Source organism: Ammospiza nelsoni, chromosome 2, assembly GCF_027579445.1.
Source record: "Ammospiza nelsoni isolate bAmmNel1 chromosome 2, bAmmNel1.pri, whole genome shotgun sequence".
In the NCBI taxonomy this organism is placed as follows: Eukaryota; Metazoa; Chordata; class Aves; order Passeriformes; family Passerellidae; genus Ammospiza; species Ammospiza nelsoni.
In genome coordinates this window covers 104,592,567-104,611,176 of record NC_080634.1, presented here as the reverse complement: position 1 = coordinate 104,611,176, position 18,610 = coordinate 104,592,567, and the positions used below count along the sequence as shown (strand labels likewise).

Below are 18,610 nucleotides of genomic sequence, written 5' to 3'. Positions count from 1 at the left end.
CTTCTTGCCTTTTTTTAAGGATGAGGACTGACAGTGTTTTCGCAGTCAGGCCCACCAGGTCTCCCAGTAAGCTTGGGGTGATTCCCACCCAGCCCAGTGGATCTGAATGCATAGAGCTTCTCTAACCTCTTGCTCTTGCATTGCTGGCTGCCCAATTTCCTCCCAGTTATGTCTGTACAGGCAGGAATTGAGGAGCTTTGGCTTTGGCTCTGAAGACAGAGGCAGAAGAAAGGCCCTGAGTTCATCAGCTTTTTTGTTAATACCTGTTATCACAAGGGGCCTCTGTCAGTAGAAGTCCATTTTCCCTGAACTTGCTTTTCCAATTAGCAATCTCCATAATCTGCTTTGTTCCAACCAGTGCCCCTTGGCAGTCTCAGTTCCAGCTGGGCTTTGGCATTCCTGGTTTCCTGGTTTTGACACCAAGTGCCTTCCACTGTGGGTGGTTTTGTGTCTGTCAAGTGGGGGTGATTTACTTAGAACATTAAAATACTTTTTTTTAGTTTGGCTAATCTAAAACACATATAAGAGATGATCATTCTGACTCTTGCACACTTTTGTTCCAGTAGGTCAAGACTTATGAATAAACATAGGAAAATTGCTCCAACTGCAGAAGCAATTGGCAGCTAGCAGGAAGGCATAGAAAAATGTCTGAAATTATAACCCAGTTAAATGTGATTAATACAATATCAATAAAATTGAATGGAATTATTTTGTTTTTTAAAGATTTAGAAGGAAAGTGCAACTTGATAGTGAAAACCAACAGATGACCTGTAGGAAAGCTTAAGTTTGGTCTGTCATTGGGAAACATTCTTGGAAGAGGATCATACATGCATGCACACAGAGAGTAGTTTGAGGTCTGAACTGGGATCAAGGCTAATTTGATTGATAAAAGCTTAAATTTTAAAGTAGGGAACAAAGCTGGGAAAGGTTCATGTAATCTGCATGATGATAATGTAGTGAGAAAGGAATATCAAAAGGTCAGAGGAATGAAAGTGCCAATACTGATATATGGAGTGGGAAACTGCTGGCTAAAATTTAGCCTCTTGTGGTGGCCAGAATAAAGATATTGGATTGGTAAAACAAGACAGAGGATCCAAAACTACTGTGTCAGAATGCAAAACTAACTAACACAGATACCTGTGGAGGATTAGCAATTGTGGCTGGAATAATAGGATGGAATTATATGCATCATTTAGGAAAGATGGAAGAGGAAAAAAAAGATGGCAGAACAGTCATTATACATGAATGACTTCAGATAAAAGAAAGGGATGGTGTGAATAGAAGGAGTCATGTTAAAGTAAAGATTGTAAAGAAAAAGTTAGAAAACAAACTGTGCTGTACTGGAGTGTCAGAGAGCCTGCAGTATCCAAGGGAGCCTGGGAGCTGGAATTAGACAGGGGTGTAGATGTCTGTCATGTCAATTGGAAAAGAAAATAAGTACCTTTAGTTCCTCTATAAATATGGAGATATTGTAAAACCTATTCCTAAATGTGCTAACAGATCTCTACACTGCAGTGAGAAGATATGCAAGAGTGCTATGAAAACTTCACCATAGTTTTCTTATATGTAGAAGAAATGTGTAGAATTATTAAATACTTTTAACTTCAAGAAAGTAATTTCCATTACTTTAATTTGAAATAAAAAGAAATTCTGAAATATCAAAATTCTCATTGAATAGAAACACTGGTTTTAGCCATCATAATTTTCCCCAATTAATTGTGATAGTTACATCAGGCTGTATCTTCAAATTGAGCTTGAAGACAGAGTAAATAACTTCTCTCATAAATATCACAAATTATTTTAAAAACAAGAACGTTATTATATGCAGTAAATATATATAAAAGAGAGAATTTAGAAAACACATGCTAGGTATAATTTTGATTTTCAGTGGGGGGTGAGGGAAAGCTAAAAAGCTAGAATTCAGAAAATACACCAAATGGCTACAAAACCAGCATTATGCATTTGGAACCACCCTTAACACTATTTCCACAGAATCTCTCATGCCTATTTTTATTCAATAACTAGCTTTTTTTTTTTTTTTTTAATTTTGGTCTCTCTTATGTTGGCTACAGAGGTTTATATGTACCAAAAGCATACACTGTATTTGCTGAGTTGTAATTCCTATAAAATTCAAATCTAGAGGAAGCAGCATGTTCCATGATTGGATTGGCAGGGAGGCAGAAAATGAGAGTGACCTTTAACCTGTGAAATTAAACTAGTGTTTGATTTATATCTGATGTTTAGTTAAGTTTGAAACACATGACAACTATCTAAATGCAGCTCCATGAGATTCCTTGAAGTTGTCATTTTATCTTTTTAGCTTATCTAGTTAGGATTTTGTTATGGAATGTTTACACATTATGAAATGCACTAACTGATTTTTCTCTTCAGAGACAGACTGAGTAATTTGTTGTAGCTGTGTTGAAGGCAGTGGAACTCAGTCTGAAAATCCATTTCATTCTTGATGAACAAGTTTTATCAATAGACCCTCCCCTTTTGTGTTAAAATTCCTGGTGTAATATTTTATACTAATTGATTTCAGATTCTGCTCAACCATTTTTCAAATACTGCTTGCTTAAAAATTATTGATTTCATTTTAATAACCAGGAGGCCTTCATACTGTAACCATCTGCAGGCACAGTCTGATTTACCATGCTTTGAAGCAGCCACAGAATCACTGGGACCAGCATTGCTGCCTCTGTGTCTGAGTGAGCCAAGTCACATGGCACAACCCTTGTCTGTGGAATTTAAGAAAGAATGAAAAAGTGATTATAAGAGTAAATAAAATCCTTGTTTTTTACAATGTTCTTTCTCTCTCTTTCAATAAAAGCAAACAGAATTTGACTTCTACTTCCCTATGCTGGGCAGGTATTGGGTATTTTCTTAAATTACATCTGCATCTGTCATAGATTCCTAAAAGGTAAAAATTAATGAATATTTATGATTTAATAAATCACTGAAAATTAGTTATGAAAGCAGACCTATAGCACACAGACTTCTCTCCTAGAATTATCATGTCTCTCCCAGAGCTGGCTGAGGCACTGGACTTGGCAGGCATTTAGGGAGTGGTGAGCACAAAGCAAATGTCTCACTGTGACTGTGAGGCACTCTGGCTGTGCACTTGCAGTGCTGCCCATAAAGTTCTGTACTCTCAAGACTACAACTGCTTGGACTACCTGGTCTATATGTTGCAGAGGTTTTGCATCCCCAGGGTAGTCACGATTTCCTTTCTCTTCAAAGAGACTGAATTTATCATACTTGGGATGCTAGTTTAACCAAAAAAATAAAAAACGAATTCTCTACTGACTGACTGACATCTGATACAGTATAATTATTATTCAATGATAGCTAAACTTAATTAGTTTAAGGCTATTTTAGGCATTCAATCAGGGTAGAAACATTTTAGGGTTTGATATTCCATAAACTCGAGAGCAGTGCATTATCAGTCTGAGGTAGGAACATTCCTGTCCAAGCTTCTCTCCTATATAAGATAATCTTCTCCTGCATGTTCAGTTGAGGTACTGCTGGGGGAAGAATATTCCACTTCCTCGCAAAGTATCCTGGTGCAGTTAAACAAAAGTACTACAAATAACTGCAAATCCTTCAGGCAAATATCACTCACTTCAGCAGGTGGTGAAGAGAAACAGAAAAATATTTCTATGGCTGCAGGGCAGACATTCTTCCTTTCCAAAGCAAGACCTATCTTCTCCTGCTTCCCCCAGCAAAGGTAAGACTGTCACATCCTCTTAAAGCATGAAAAGCTGACAGAGCTTTTGCCTTTTCTTTGCCTAATACTGCAGTAAATAACCTTTAGTTGCATCCCAGATTCAAAAGCAATCCAAAACTCATTAAAATCTAACTTGTTCTTATTGCCCAATGATACCTGCCCACAAATCTGCAAAGCAATTAGTAACACAGCTCCTAAGATTCATGGTTCACAATGTTTTGAATCTGGAGGGGAATAGCAGGCATTTGGTGGCAAATATTTAAGGACTTATTTACAGGAGAACTGGGGAAATAATAAATACCACCCTTTCAATGAAATATTGATGCCAAAATAATCAGTTTAAATCAGTTTAAATCAATGTGAAATAGGTTTGTACTGCATTCCACTACTGTTTATCCCATAACCATGCTCAGCAAAGCAGGGTGTGTATACAGGGCTATGTTTGTACATGACTTGAAATGCCTCTGCTGTCAGCAAATAACAAAAGACAAGGTGATGAGAGAGTTCCTCTCCTGCTCTATTTTCACTTATTTTTGTGAAGATCAACCCTGTTAGTGCCAAGCTTTTCCAAATCAAATAGCTATGACTGAACTTCAAAGGATAAAAGTGAAAAGTGTGAGGCAAGTGAAAATATGCCCCTGGTTCAAGGCATTTGTAGAGTACAAAAAAGCACATATGGCATAGAATATTGGGGTATGTGATTTATCAATTTAACATTTAACAATGTTAATAAAATCTACTTTAATATGAAGGAGAAAGAATACACTTTTCACATGTCAAATAAATAAAAAAGCAATCCATTATGATTAATCTTAAAAATTATTTTAACACTAGGCTGATATTACTCACTGAATGACAGTTCTTGATATATGTGTACACAAAAATAAAGCAGACAGATGTAGTTCAAGTTTTTCCAGACTAAGTTGCACATTGTTCCTGCTCTTCAGTCAGGAGAAGATGCTTGTGAGTACCTGTGACTTCTTAAACAGTGAGAGATAAACAGAAATTGAAGCCATTTCACCTGGGCAAATTCAACTATTTTTTATTAAAATATTTTTGACTAAAAGTTAGAAGTCCTTCAGAAATACAACCATGAGTTCTGATTTCAAAACTATAGTTTTGAAACAGAGCACCATTTTGCTGTTGGTATCTACCTTCAAGACTGCTACTACCAACATTCCTTAGAAAGATTTCAAGCTACTGGAAAAAAATATTTTCTCTGTTATCACAATGGTCCTCAACAGTTTATTGACTCAGTGCCCATGATTTTTTTATGTAAGATTGATCTCTCATGAGGAAGATTTCTTATCAGTCAATTACTCCATGAGTGTTTCTGTCCTTTCATAGAACCATGGAATAGTTTGAGTTGGAAGAGATCTTTTAGAGCTCACCTAGTCCAACCCTCCTGTGGTGAGCAGGGCCACGTTCCACTAGACTGGGCTGCTCAAATGTCCATCCAGCTTGGCCTTGAGCATCTCCAGGGACAGGGCATCCACAACTCCTCTGGGCAGTGTCCATGTACCTCACCACCCTCACCAGAAAGAATTTCTTCCTAATATCTGATCTAAACTTGCCCTCTTTCAGTTTAAAGCCATTCCCCCTTGTCTTACCCCTATGTGACCTTGACCTTGTAATCTATTTTAGGGGAATGCTTAAGATGCTAGGTTAATATTTCAACAATCAGGAACAACTCTATTTAGTTATACCCACCAGCTTTCTTCAGTTTCTGATGCATGTGCTGAAATACTGTCTAACTTCTGACTCATGTTCTGTTTATCTCAGAGAACACCTGATGAAGAGGAGCACTTCAGATGACTTTGCACTGCTTGTAAAAATACTTTGGTCTGAGCACTGAATTTCATCCAGAGATTGTGAGGCACTGGACTTCCAAGTTTCAGAAAAGGAAGGATGATTTTGAAATTAAAGCAGACAAATAGTGCCTGAGATAAATGGATTTACCATCTCTGACAAGCAGTGTTTGCATGACACTGGGCTCATTGCTCCAAGTGAAATACCCCAGGGAGCCATTCTACTTGTCTTACTTTTTTTTGGGCACTCAAATTCTTGGCTACTGATTCAAAAACTGTGGACCAACATAGATTTGTAACACTGTAAATTTGGCTAGTTTGCTCAGTACTGACTGTTCTGTTTTCCTTCAGAAGCATTCCTAGGGTGGGATGGCTTTGGTTGCATAGATACCACTGTCTCAAAAACACTGAGAAAAGAAGCCAAGATTCTAAAATTTAGTTTACACTTTTGACAGTTTTTATCTGAATGTCTGTTAAGGTGGCAAAATTATCAGTCTCTCCAGCTTTTTTTCTGTCTGCATCCTGAGCTGACTGTAAGAATTTACTTCTCTGCAGATTTACCTCTGAGATTTTCACAGGTTTTCACAGGCTGACCATCACCTATGGTAGCTCATTTGCACAGACCCTTTTAAATAAAGAATCTCCTCAAAATGTGTGGGAAAAGAGGAAAAATTTTTCCACAAAAGAAATCCAAAGTGGTGTTGATTTTAGTAGTGCACAACACACCTTAAATGAAAGAACAGTGCTTCAAAGTACAACAATCTAGAACAAGTGTTACCAGAGCTTCATTCAAAGCAGGACAAACTGGGCTTCAGATGAAGAAAGTAGAATAACCAAAGTATCTGCAATAAACACTTTCCCAAATGGAGTGCTCAATGTGACATGCCTTACAGACATGAAGTTCTGTGTTGGGAAAACTCCTGCACTGCTTTATAATTTCTGCCAGAGAGCTGCTGATCAGAGACTGGTAATGCCCAGCAAGCACACAGCTTCTCCCTGCTGTCTCATTGCCCTTGCAGGCAATGCTGTGATAATTCACACTCCTGGCCCAGGAGATGAGGAGAAATTTTCCAATCCCTCAGCAACCAAAGACTATAGGACTGTGTAAAAGTTGTGTAACCCTTCTCCTATCACTCAGAAGTTGACCCTCCCATTGCTCCTGGTGATGTGCAGCCTCTAGGATGCTTTCCTTCTGCTGATAGGAAGGGACATCTAAGGAAGGTGGGCTGTGCAGAGTTAGGGAGGAGCATGGTGACATCCCCAGTTCTAAGCATGCAAATGCTGGCCATAGTCCCACCACAGCTGGGAAGGTCCCTTTTGCTTCTATAGTCGAGAAAATAATCTTGTTCTGTAAACTATGGGCAAAATTAAACTGTTCATAAATTCCTTTTTGAAGGTTGAAAATTAAAAAATGTCCCAGAGTTCTTCTATTTATCATAAAGAAGGATACAAAGACATGCTGAAATTAGCTCCTGACTCCAGGTATAAGTGCATACCAAAGCTTTGTAGATTACCCTAAGTAACCCACTACATCTAGTGCTTAAAAATCTATAAAGTGTTTAAAGTCAAACCTGAGCAAGAACAGTTATGCTCTTGTTTCCGTGGTGCTGGTGGATGCACATTGTATTAAATCCACTGTTCCCTGCTTTAAAACCACCTGCCAGCCTCCACAACATAAAAGAATTAACAAACCACTACAGACAACTCCAGACACATTACCTTCCTTTAGCTCTTCCCTGTGTGCAAAATATGATAATAGTACTACTAAGAAGGCTGCTACAAAGTTAAATTTATGAATGTTTTGAAGGAGTTATAAGACTACCACAGGAAAGTCATCATGGAAATTAATTAAGCTGCCTTCAAGGCAGGGTTTGAAGAATGTACAGAGAATATGACATGAAAGATTCCACTTTACATGATGAAAATGAAGAGACACATTGAAGAACTATACATTAATTAAAGACATCCTTGTATTGAATGAGGCAGGAGTCTTGTGGAAAAAAACACTCTGCAAAGGTAATTTGAAAAGTGATTCCTATCACAAACAACATAAAATACTATAGGGGAGGGCATTGTCTTTGGAGGTCTCATGTTTTCTGCATAGTTTCCTTAAGTTTTCTTTAAAATCTCCTTTTTAATATTTTTTCCATGGCATGACTGCAGGTCTGAATGGTGTGAACCAACTATCAGAGGAAATTACAGTTGTAGGAGAACACTTCTTTCTCCACGTGACATGCTGTGCTTATGGGCTTCACAACCACCTGAGAGCCAGCACTGGTGGGCTGCTGTTCCTCAGGGCAGATTCTCCAGTGCCCCCATCTCCTTTCAGCCACTGGCTACTGCCTGAATATCCTCCCTCCCTCATATCCCTTTCTCCAGTCTGACCATAATCTTCCATCTTTTCATCCCTCACATCCATTCTCTGCTGTCCTGTTTCCCAGTCCTGGAAATACATCTTCTGTGTTTCCTTTTCCTCATCACTAAGCCCATATATCTTGCACTGAGACCAGCTGTTCTTTCCCATGTGTTCATCAGAAACCAACAGGCTGAAGATTAATTACTATCACAGGAGATTCTTCCTTCTTTTGGTTTTGTTGCCAAAGGAGCCCCTGGAAATTAGGAGGAACAGCTACAGTAAGAGAGATGGGTTTTTTCTTCTGTAATGTGATCAAAACTGTGCAATTTAATCTTTAGACAGGTAGAATAATAAGTGGAGCCCCTTGATGTAGCGTTAGTGGGAGAAACAGCTGAAATGAAAACGTAATTTGCCACTTTCAAAATGTGGCAGAGTTATAAGCAATGAAAATTACATATTTAATTGATAAAGCAACATTAGGAATAATTATTACTATATACACCAGAAACCCAAAATCTTTGTGGCTAAACTTTTATTGAGGTGTGTGAACCCACACACAACAACACCACTTCAATGTCTAGATGGAAGAATTGCTGCCCACCACCCCAACAGAAAAATTGCCTCATAGGAAATAGGAGACACATCAGGAAAACCAAAGTAAATGCTGTCCTCCTTCTTCCTCTCATATTGACTATGGTCTGTACTTTCAGGTGAAGAATAAAAAGGTAACATAATTGCTTGGCAAAAAGAAGAAAACAAAAGGAGTAAGAATAAAAAGTGGAAGGGTTAAATTTATCTTACATTTAAATTTTGGTAAATTGGCAGTGAAGATGGGTCAATAAGGGGTTTGGCATATAACCACAGTTCTGGCAACGTTTTGGGCAGGAGCTGCCCCAACGCCGCAAGCCCTGTGGCCGCGTGCCCTCCCCTGGCACTGCTGTGCCCCAACACGGTCCGGAAACACGAAACCAGCAATGGGGGAGCAAAAGAAGCACACAAGGTGTGTGTGTTAAAATTTTGGGGAGAGGAGTTCAATTGCTAGTATGTGAGTGATGAGGAGAAACAAAGATTATGTTAATTTCTCCCCTTCTAACACCGAGTACAAAGTGGTCCTGCCGCTGCAGGGCCAGCCTGGCCCGAAGGGAACCGGGACCGCAGCCGGATGGGGAGGACACGGCTGTGCCTTTCCCGGAGCCATCGATTCACCCGAGGCCGCACGAGGCTGCAAACAGCGGGCGCAAACACCTGGATGGAAAAATCTGGGAAAACGGCCCGGAAAGCCGGAGAGCGCTGGTTGTTCGGCTCTGGGGGATAACCCGAGTGAACGCGCCCGGGCACCGCAGCGCCGCTCAGCCGCCCCTGCCCGAGCGCAGCCCCGCCGCCGGAGCGCCGAGGGCGGGGCGCGGCCCCACCTGGGCAGCGGGCCCGCCCCGCCGTGAGGGCCCGGCCGCGGCCCGCCCTCGCTCCCCTCCCTCCGCCGCGCCGTCAGGTGCCGGGGCGGGCACTGCGCCTGTGCGGCGGCCGCGGGCGCAGCCAGCCCAGCCGGCCCCGGCGGGACGCGGTGGCGGCACCGGCGGGGAAGATGGCGGAGGCCGGGGCTGCGCGGAGCCACCCGCGGGCCACAGGTAAGGGATGGGGCCGCGGCCCCGCGACGTGCCGGGGGACCGGCGGCTCCTCTGCCCGCATCCCGCGGTTTCTCCCGGCGCTGTCCCGTCCCGTCTCTCGCCGCCCGGCGCCGGCGCTGCCCGAGTCCCGGCCAGGGGCAGGCGGGGGTCGCTCCCCGGCAGGTGCCGCCGGGTCCGGCCGCCATCTCGGAGGGATGGGGCCGCCGCTGTCGGCGGGAGCCGCGGCGGTGCCGGCGCTGGGCGGCCGCTCCCGAGGGGACACGGAGCGGGTCCCGCCCGCGGCTCCCGGCGGTCCCCATCCTTGCCCTTTGTGGGGCGGGAGGTGTTTGCCATGAGGTGGCTTTTGTGCCGCCGCGATTTCCCCGGCCGCCGGCGGTGCTGCTGGGGCGGGCGGGCGGGCGGGCTGTGCCCCGAAGTGCAGAGCAACGATTTGTAAAGCTCCTGCTCGGCGGTGCCTGGGCCTGCCTGTGCCGGTGCTGCCCAGCCCGGGCACAAACTGGTTGAGCGGGTATCGGGCGTGAGCACCGCACGCAGAGCCCTTATATAGACACGGCTCCTGGGTAAGGTCTCTCCTCGCTGCTCGGCGAACAGAAGTTTTCATTTCCGAGGATGAAAAGGGTGTGTGAGATGTGGTGGAGGGTGCTGTGCTGTATGTGGGAACAGCACCTGGCATGGGATCAAGTCCCCAGCACCCTGAGGTGTTGGAGCCAAGGCTGGTGGTCGTGACCTTGGCTCTTGGCTTCCCGTGTAGGTGTTGGGGTGGGTCTGGCTGCTCCTTCTTCACACGACAGACTTCCCTGGGCGCAGTGTGAGATGAGCGGTGATTAAGGTGTTATGCAGGTGCTCATTACACTTTTACCTTAATTATCTGGTATGGAGCCTATGCTTTGTGGATGGTAAACCATCTAAACCTGGTGCATAAGAGGGAATTAATTTCCCCGTTTGTCCTAAGCCACTGTAGTGACTAAAAGTAGCTTTGCAATTGCTTTGGGAGATAAAGAAGGATTACTCTTCAAATTTATGGAGAGGGCATCTGAAACTTTGACTACACTGAGGTAACACGGTGTGAGGAGCTAAGGAAGCAGCTGGGAACACCTGTGTTTGCTGCTCCTCACCCTTCTCCACATGCTCAGTAGTTACAGCTTTTGCTGTAAGGCTGTTGCTGTTTGAGCAGTCATGCACTCCTAGGGCTTGGGTCTCCATTTCTTAGTATTTCACATGGAAGACAGGAGGAAATTAATGCTCAGAATTCATATTTGTGAGGTTTCTTCACACCTCTTGTCTAAAGCATAGGGAATTCTTCCCAATATTCACTTGCATTCTTGCCAGACATTTTTCTTTTTGTGTTTTTTTTTTTTTTTTTAATACATTCTAACTTCAGAGGCAAATGTTGCAAAAAACCTTCACTCTTTATATTAACCAGTACATAAAGCATTTTTCACCTTGATGAGATGAGGAATCCATAGAAAAGATAGCATGTACTCTAATTAAAGATTGTATCAAATGGGTCATCTGTTGTAGGGCATGGGCAGGCACAGACAGATGTCATTACTTGTGGTCAAGCATTGGCATTTGAGCACTAATACCCAAGGAAGGCAGTATATATAGAGTGGTCTTGGCCAAGTTTGTTATTTGAGTTGTCTGCTAGAAGATAATACATGATGTGGTGTAAAGATTGTGTATGTGTGGGGTGTGTTACAGACAGCACTATGGATGGCATTTGATCTCCTGCAGCAGAGAATGAGGCTCTTTTTTGTGGGACTTGCCAATTTTGTAACAAGCACGACAGCTACTAAAGTGCATCATTAATGCGGATGTGGACATGATGCTCTCTTAATTCATGTTTGTATGTATGTCTTGGTCCTGGAGTCCTTGCCTTGGTCCTAGGGATAGGAAGACTCTTACCTCTCTGTTCCAGAGGAAAATGCTCTTTCCCACGGTGTTGTTCCCAAAAGGGTGCTGCCAACACCAGGCAGTGACTGTAGCCACTGTTCCCCTTCCCAAACTGTAGTTCTCTGGCAGCATCTGAGCTTTGATCTGCAGGATCCTCCAGTACTGGGGGAATTGTTAGGATGGCAGTGCAAGCAAGGCACTTCACACTGTCTGCCCAGACCAAGCTGTAACAAACAAGCCTGCAATAATGGATTTTTATTTTTTTTTTGCATCTCTTGACTGCTAGAGGAGAGAATATTGTTAAATTGTTTCTAATTCTGCAAGCAAGGAGCAAAATTCTGTGGCACAAAAAAATAATAATTGCAGAGCTCAATTATATCCCTTTGCCAAAAATCAAAGGCATGAGGCAAACAATAGCATGAGAAGACACTGTAGGAATCCTGTTGTCAGGGAGAGTGTTAGGTAACCAAAATGTGGGCATTATTGCTGCTGCTGTCTATAGTAAAGGTAATGACTAAAGAGCATTTGAAGGACAAGTGGCTCAGTATTGAATCTCTTGTCTTCCTTTTTATTGCCTGGTGAGATTTGCTTAAAGTATGTGCTAGGAGGTTGAAATACTGGACACTTTGATTTTCAGAGTAAGGTGTGTTTGTTGGTTGTTTGGGTTTTTCTCCTTGTAGAAAACATGATCACGCCTAAAAGAATTTAAGAGAAAAAATGATGTGCCATCCTAGACTGTATATCACAAAACCAGTTTGTGTGAAAGGAATTAATGTGTGGATTCCTTTTAAAATACTGTGTGGGTTTTTCTTCTTGATCTCATTGCTTTTCCAAGTGATTTCTCATAGGCCAAAATTATTTAACCAACATGTACTTACATTCTTCTTTTTGTACTGTACTGTTGTCTCTCATATGTGGACACTCAAGGTTTATCCCCAAGGTTAATTCATGTACTGCTTTTCATGTGATGTTACCATTTGCAAGTATTGGCTTTAGTTCAGGGCAGTTTAATACACTCTCAAGGTTACTGTTTTGGTATTTAAAGTATTGGCTTTGTCCTTAAAAAAGCAAAGTCAAACCTCTTCCCAGTAACGTTCACTAAACGGCAGTGAAGAAAAACGTCTTGCCTTTGCATTCTGGGGCTGCAGCAGTAAAAGGAAGGTGTATCACTTGAAATGCACAGGTCAGGGAAGTAAAGCATATGAAAGCTTTAGTGTTTATAGGACAGCTTTGTACAGTGTCACAGAGCTGCCTTTGCTTTGGTGCCTGGTGCATCCATAGCAGTGGAAAGGCATCAGGAATGTTTGACTGAACATTAGGTAATTATTTCTAGATGTGCTAATTGAAGAAGCATGTATGTATTTAATGTTAATGAAACTATGTATCCTGTGTGACGATACTGTATGAAGATTTATGTAGTAAACCTTTTTAAAGCTCATGAGTAAATAAAATGCAATTATAACTTTTTTGGTTATCAGTCACTCAGTGTATGTGGACCAAAACTGACCGGTGAAATTCTTAAAAATCTTATGTCTGGCATTTACTTATAAATGCTTTCTAAGGCTACAGAATAAATCAAGGCTTTAAATTCTGTTCAGTTCTGGACTGCTTGGATGATTGGAAAAAACATCTTATTTCCTTCTTGTGTGTTTCACCCTTGCAAGGCCCCAGTGTCAGGATTATTGAGTAGCTTGTTTGGCTTTTTCTTTTACTTATTTTGACCACTCCTTGTGAAATCAGGTTTTTGCACCAGCTCTCTGATAGGGCATTGCAGCTTCCAGCCCTTTGTGACTGGCTCAAGCTGTTGAGCAGATCCTAGAAGCAGTAATCCTCAGTCTAGAGTCTACATCAATTTATACAGTGCTTTTTTTGTTTAAGATACTGTTTTATGGAGTTTTTGTAAATAACTGGACTGTACAGGTCCATTTATTTGTAAGATGAAGCTGATCAGGAAGCTAATGCAAATTTTGGGAATGCTAACTGCATTTAGTTACTTTTATTACACACTCAGATTTAACTTTCTTGTGGACATCTACTGGTTGAGAGGGAAAATCTGGATAATATGCTTAAATACTGGAAGGAATAGTAATGCTCAGCCAAGATTCTTGAGGTAATCAAAAGCAAAGTTCAGTACTGTAACTGGGTTAATTTTAATCTGCCTGTTTTAGGTCACTTTACATAATTTCTGAGTTATTTTGCTATAATTGACTCATGTTTGGTGTTTTCATGACAATTTGATACATTGCTGGTGTATTTTCTGTGTCTGGAATTAGTGCATGTAGGAACATGGTATGTATCAGTTTTCCCAATGTGTTCAAGCAGTTTAACCAGTGAAAAAAGTGACTTGGGTTGTCACATTAGCCTGGGCTGGCTTTAGATAGGATATTTAGAAATACCTTTCACTGTGTCTTATCTCCACAATGATTAATGATGATGCTGTGTCACTGTGCAAAGATAAGTGGGTCTCACAAAGTGGAAATCCATCTAACCATTAAAAAAACCCCCAAGATTATTGTTGTGTTGTTTAAAAGACTAATGCATCTGACAGACTTTGTCATTCAAAGAGTACACTATTGTTTTTCTTCATTTGTGTCAAGATCCTAAAACCCTAGCACTCTCTGTGGATCTGAATGTTGCAAGAATCTTAGTAAAGTACTTCTTGTTGTAGTTAAATAGTAATCCAAATCTTTCATGTGCAATTACTTCTGGCTTTGAGTTGTCCTCTGTGTATGCACATATATAATGCATGTACATTTCAGGCTTTTTGCAGTTGTAATGAACTGATATATTCAAATGCTTGTTGGTCATATTCTTAGTTTTTGTAATTTTCTTCTTGTAGCTCTTAAATGCATTATTCTCAGTAGTTACACTTTCCCATAATTATTTAATATCTATGCCCTCTGTGATCTGAAGTTTTGTGAAGTATTGTGCTTCTTTTCATTTAATGTATTATTTGTGTGTGTCATCTTTGTTTGCCAAATGTCAGATCAAACTGTTTTGCCCTAAATTCTGGGACATCAATTTTGCTTTTGCACTGGAATATCTGAAGGCTTTTGCTGCTTCTTTCATGTGCTTGTGTGTGCTTTGCTTTGATCGAGGGGGAGCTGATTATTCCTGTAGTATTGAGGTGCTGCAGACAAATGCCTGCTTTGCTGAGATTGATAAAGCATTGCTGTGATCTTTGCATCAGCTTCAGTTACACAGCAGGTGTTTGTTGTTTTAGCAGCTTTTCAGTGAGGGGCTCCAAAGCAGTGATGAATAGGAGAGGTATTCCTGATGTTGTGCAGGGTTTGCACAGTTGTGCTGTGGTAGCTGTTTGCTTAGGCATGAGCTTGCTTTAAACTGTTTTTCTCTGTGTGCCAAAGTTTGTTTTTTTCACTGTGTTTTCATGTTACTTTTCTTGGCATAAAGATGCCAGTAGCAACCTTCTCATATTAATGTTTCAGTTTTGTTATATGCATTCCTTTACAATGTGTAAAATGCAACTTTTTTGTGTTCCAGTGTTACAGGTATGTGCTTTTTGATTGGACCAGTTGGAAAAACAACATTGAACTCAATTTCTTCTAATGATTTAACAGAAGTGATTTCTTCCTGTTCATCATGTAATGCTTAACTTTTTGAGCTCTGGACATTCAAATCTTTTTTTCTGGTTTGTGAAAAATCTGTAAACTCTTATTTTCTGTATTTTGAGTACAGAAATAGATGAAATTGTCGAAGCTTTCAAAGTCAACCCCTTCAGTAGTAATTACGTGTGTTGTTTATATGCTCCTGTGTGCTTGCATTTGCCTTCCAAGAGGACCAGTCTATGGAATATGTATTAACTTGGTGTGAAATGATGAGCATTTTAATCTGGAGTGTCTTCTGCTTTGTTACTTCATGCCAGAGCCAGGTGCCTTGTTGGCTTTGTGCATGTTAATACATCTGCTTGCACAAAAATGAAAATGGATTTTATGCCCCATAACCTTAACACCATCACAGGTGTGTTGTGCATTCAACCAGTTTGGAAGAAATTACATGAAGCTTCATAAATCTGGTTTTCTTTGTTGAATAGTTTCTCTTAGATACTTCTTTTTCCTAGTAGAGATTTCAATAAATAACATGAGTGAGAATTTATCACTTCTGCCTGAGATTTTGATAGGATGGGAATGGGTGTGTCAGATAAAAGTGCACGATACCATATATCAATTTGTGGATGCCACTGTAAAAACATATAAATAAGTCTTCAAGAAAACAGTGGTAACACTACTACAGTTAGTACAAATTTGTCTGTTTTGGTGCCAGATGCTGGAGGATGTGTTGAGGTTTTGTTTCACTTAGGAAGATCTGCAACTATGCCTTGCCCAGTTCAATCCATATGAATTATCAAATTACTTGTTTCGTGCCAAGCAGAAGCCATCAAGGCTCTGCTTTAATTCAGAAGAATGCTCATTCAAATATTTGTAGTTTGAAATTAATTTTGCTCGTGGGTGTGGAATACTGAAATTCTTCATGTGGCTGCAATCAAAAGAGAAAGATACAAACTTTCCAAATGTGCTGTGCGTGCCTGGGGCTGTAACCACAGCAGGAGTGCTGAGGGGGTCCAGGCAGGGCTCTGCTGCCTTCTCACTTCAGCGATAGACCAGTTTGAACAAACTAGCCTTGATTGTTGAGTTGGAATAAACTTTCAATATCCAATTATACTGGGAGTAAATTAAACTTAATTTTGAAAACACTCCAGCCATGTGAAACAAAAATATTTTTTATGCTCCTAAGTTTGCTGCATGACAAATCACCCAAGAAAGGCCCTTTCCTTTTGTCTCGGAAGGGAAAACAGGACATACTGCAGTGTTTGTCCACACATCATTACTGTGATTTTTACATATTTTAAGTTAGGGGATTTGGTTTCCCTTCCCATGGGAGGGTGGTATCAACAAATGGGAAGAGTTTGCCTTTTGCTGGTGACTTGCCTGCATCTTGCCAGTTTTCATTCCCTTGTTTGTGTTGAGTGTGGCATCTGTGTGTGTGTGCAGACCCACTCGGTGTCAGGGGAAAGAAACCTCAAGGAGGGAACTGCAGTGTGCTGTTGGACCTCTTAAAATGTTGATAAACAGTGAGCAAATTATGGCTTCCAAAATAAATGGTGGATGAGTTTTCGTTCTCCTTTCCCTCTCCTGAAGCCAGTAGGGCTTTACTTTCATGTGTCTTGACTTTTGATACCATGCATCAGCCCCAGGACATATTTTTCCCATATGCTTAATGGTCTATTAATAGATGTGAGTATTTCCATTATGTTTCCTGGGTTTAGTGGCTCTAAGTGCTGTGGTTACAAATAAACATGGCACTTTTCAATAGTCAGAGGAAGTGGTTTTAATGATGCAGTGAAACAAGAGGGTGACCTTCCCCTCTTGTTGGCACAAATGAGTTTTTGATGAGGTTCTGGATGTGAGTGCTGCGTTGCAGGGTTGTGAGCTGGGATGTGTTTCATGGCTCGTTGAGGCCAGGTTATGGCACTGAATGAAAATGTTTGAGCCCTGCATAGGGAAGAAATGGTTTAGAGAATGTATTATGGAGAAAGGTTGCTTTTTTTTGGCATTATCAAGTTACAGAACTGAAAGAAAACTTGAAACAGAAATAACTGAACAGATTGAGGCATTTACAGATAATGTAAATAACTTGGTTTCTGTAATAATTTTTATATTCTATGAGCAGTTTTGTGTCTCTTTCATGCCTTGCAGTATGTTTTCCCTGTTTTGGGTTGGGGTTTTTTTGCCTCTGAGGTTTTTGCAATCTCTGTTCTTATAACAGAGTCACTGCCATTATCCAGTCTTCCTTTAAGTCTCATATAGCCAAAGGATGTAATAAAAAAGTAGCCTATCCTTGAATTTTAATATATTTAATCTGTGATGAAGTTGTCCAAATTATGTGTGAGTGGCACTGAAAACTATGTTACACAGTACAAGCACATCCACTTTCAGATCCAATTTTTGTCATGGTCTGTTTGAAGTGCTGAAGGTGAACTGAATACTATAAGGAAAGTCTTCATGCAACCTCCTTGTAGTGAGTGCTCCCTAAAGCATAGTGACAAGCTTACAGGCCATGTAGCAAGTGAAAAGGTTTTTAAAATAGCACAGTGATGCTCCTGGAAGATCCCTAAAATCTCTGTTGATGAGAACCCCTGCACTACATAGACCTTCTGGTGCCTACTTGCTGATAATGGTGCATCTGTGCTTTTGATAAAATGAGACCCTACTAGGATATCTCTTAAGATTTTAGAAGTTGGCTTTTTATTTTTCTCTCTAATGGTGTTTTCTTCCTTCCCTATTCACATCCACTCAGTCCTGCCTACAAGGTCATAAGGGTGGCCACCTTGTGAGGGAAACTGTCTCACTGCTGTCCTCCCTGATGCCTAGAAACAGGCATTAATGGAGGGGTGTAAGATCACAGCAAGTATCCAGTGTGCTTCCTAGAGTCCCTCAAATTATGGTTAGAGGACTTAGAGATGTATCCAGAAAATACATCTTGACTATATCTTCTGTGTGTACATATTCCCATGCTCTAGTTTGCTTCTTGCCCCAATTTCATAATTACACTCAATACAGTAATTCTTGCTCTTGCTGCCCCAGCAGAGCTCACTCCATTCCATCCAGCCTAGGGAGGGGAGGAAGAGAAGAGCCTGATGGAGGAGACTGAGCCCATCAGATGGGTTCTAGCAGGAATTTACCTCTCACCAGCCCCCCTGCCTCCTACAATAGACCCCAGAGGGCTGAAGCAGCTCTGAAGTTTTTCTTGTGGCAGCTGCAGGGCAGGCAAAGAGACCATGAATAGGAAAAAGGTGGAAAGGAAAAGAAAACGCATTCCATGCTATTTAACCTCTGCTTCAGGCGTTCCTGTTCAGAAATAGAGAATCACCATATCAAAGAGCTCTTTGAAAATCAAAGGTAACAAAAACAAATAGGGTGAGGAGTGTTTTCCTAGTCTTCAGAACAGCTCTTGGTTAATGTGCTGCAAGTGTGATATACTTACTTAAGTTATAGACTTGGAGAAGTAGAGGGGCGGAAGTCCTCAAGATGGTTTGTTAATGACTATTTTGCACTGAAATGAATCCAGGTATCTCCTGGTGATGCATGCATCTTGAGAAATTCTGGTCAAAATCTCCATGGTATTAAGTAGTATTTGGAAGATGTAATTTTCCTATTCTGACCCAATGGCTGAGAACTGTTGG

General features: G+C 41.2%; 1 protein-coding gene across 1 annotated transcript in view; it reads left to right on the top strand.

Moving 5' to 3' along the window:
* Nucleotides 1-9,325: 9,325 nt before the first annotated feature.
* MAP7D2 (MAP7 domain containing 2) overlaps nucleotides 9,326-18,610 on the top strand; it is an 82,175-nt gene continuing 72,890 nt past the window's right edge. Inside the window, exon 1 of the mRNA XM_059466273.1 lies at nucleotides 9,326-9,516. Within this exon, the coding sequence (XP_059322256.1) occupies nucleotides 9,474-9,516 (43 nt within the window). The 5' untranslated portion in view covers nucleotides 9,326-9,473. The remainder of the gene's footprint in view (nucleotides 9,517-18,610) is intronic.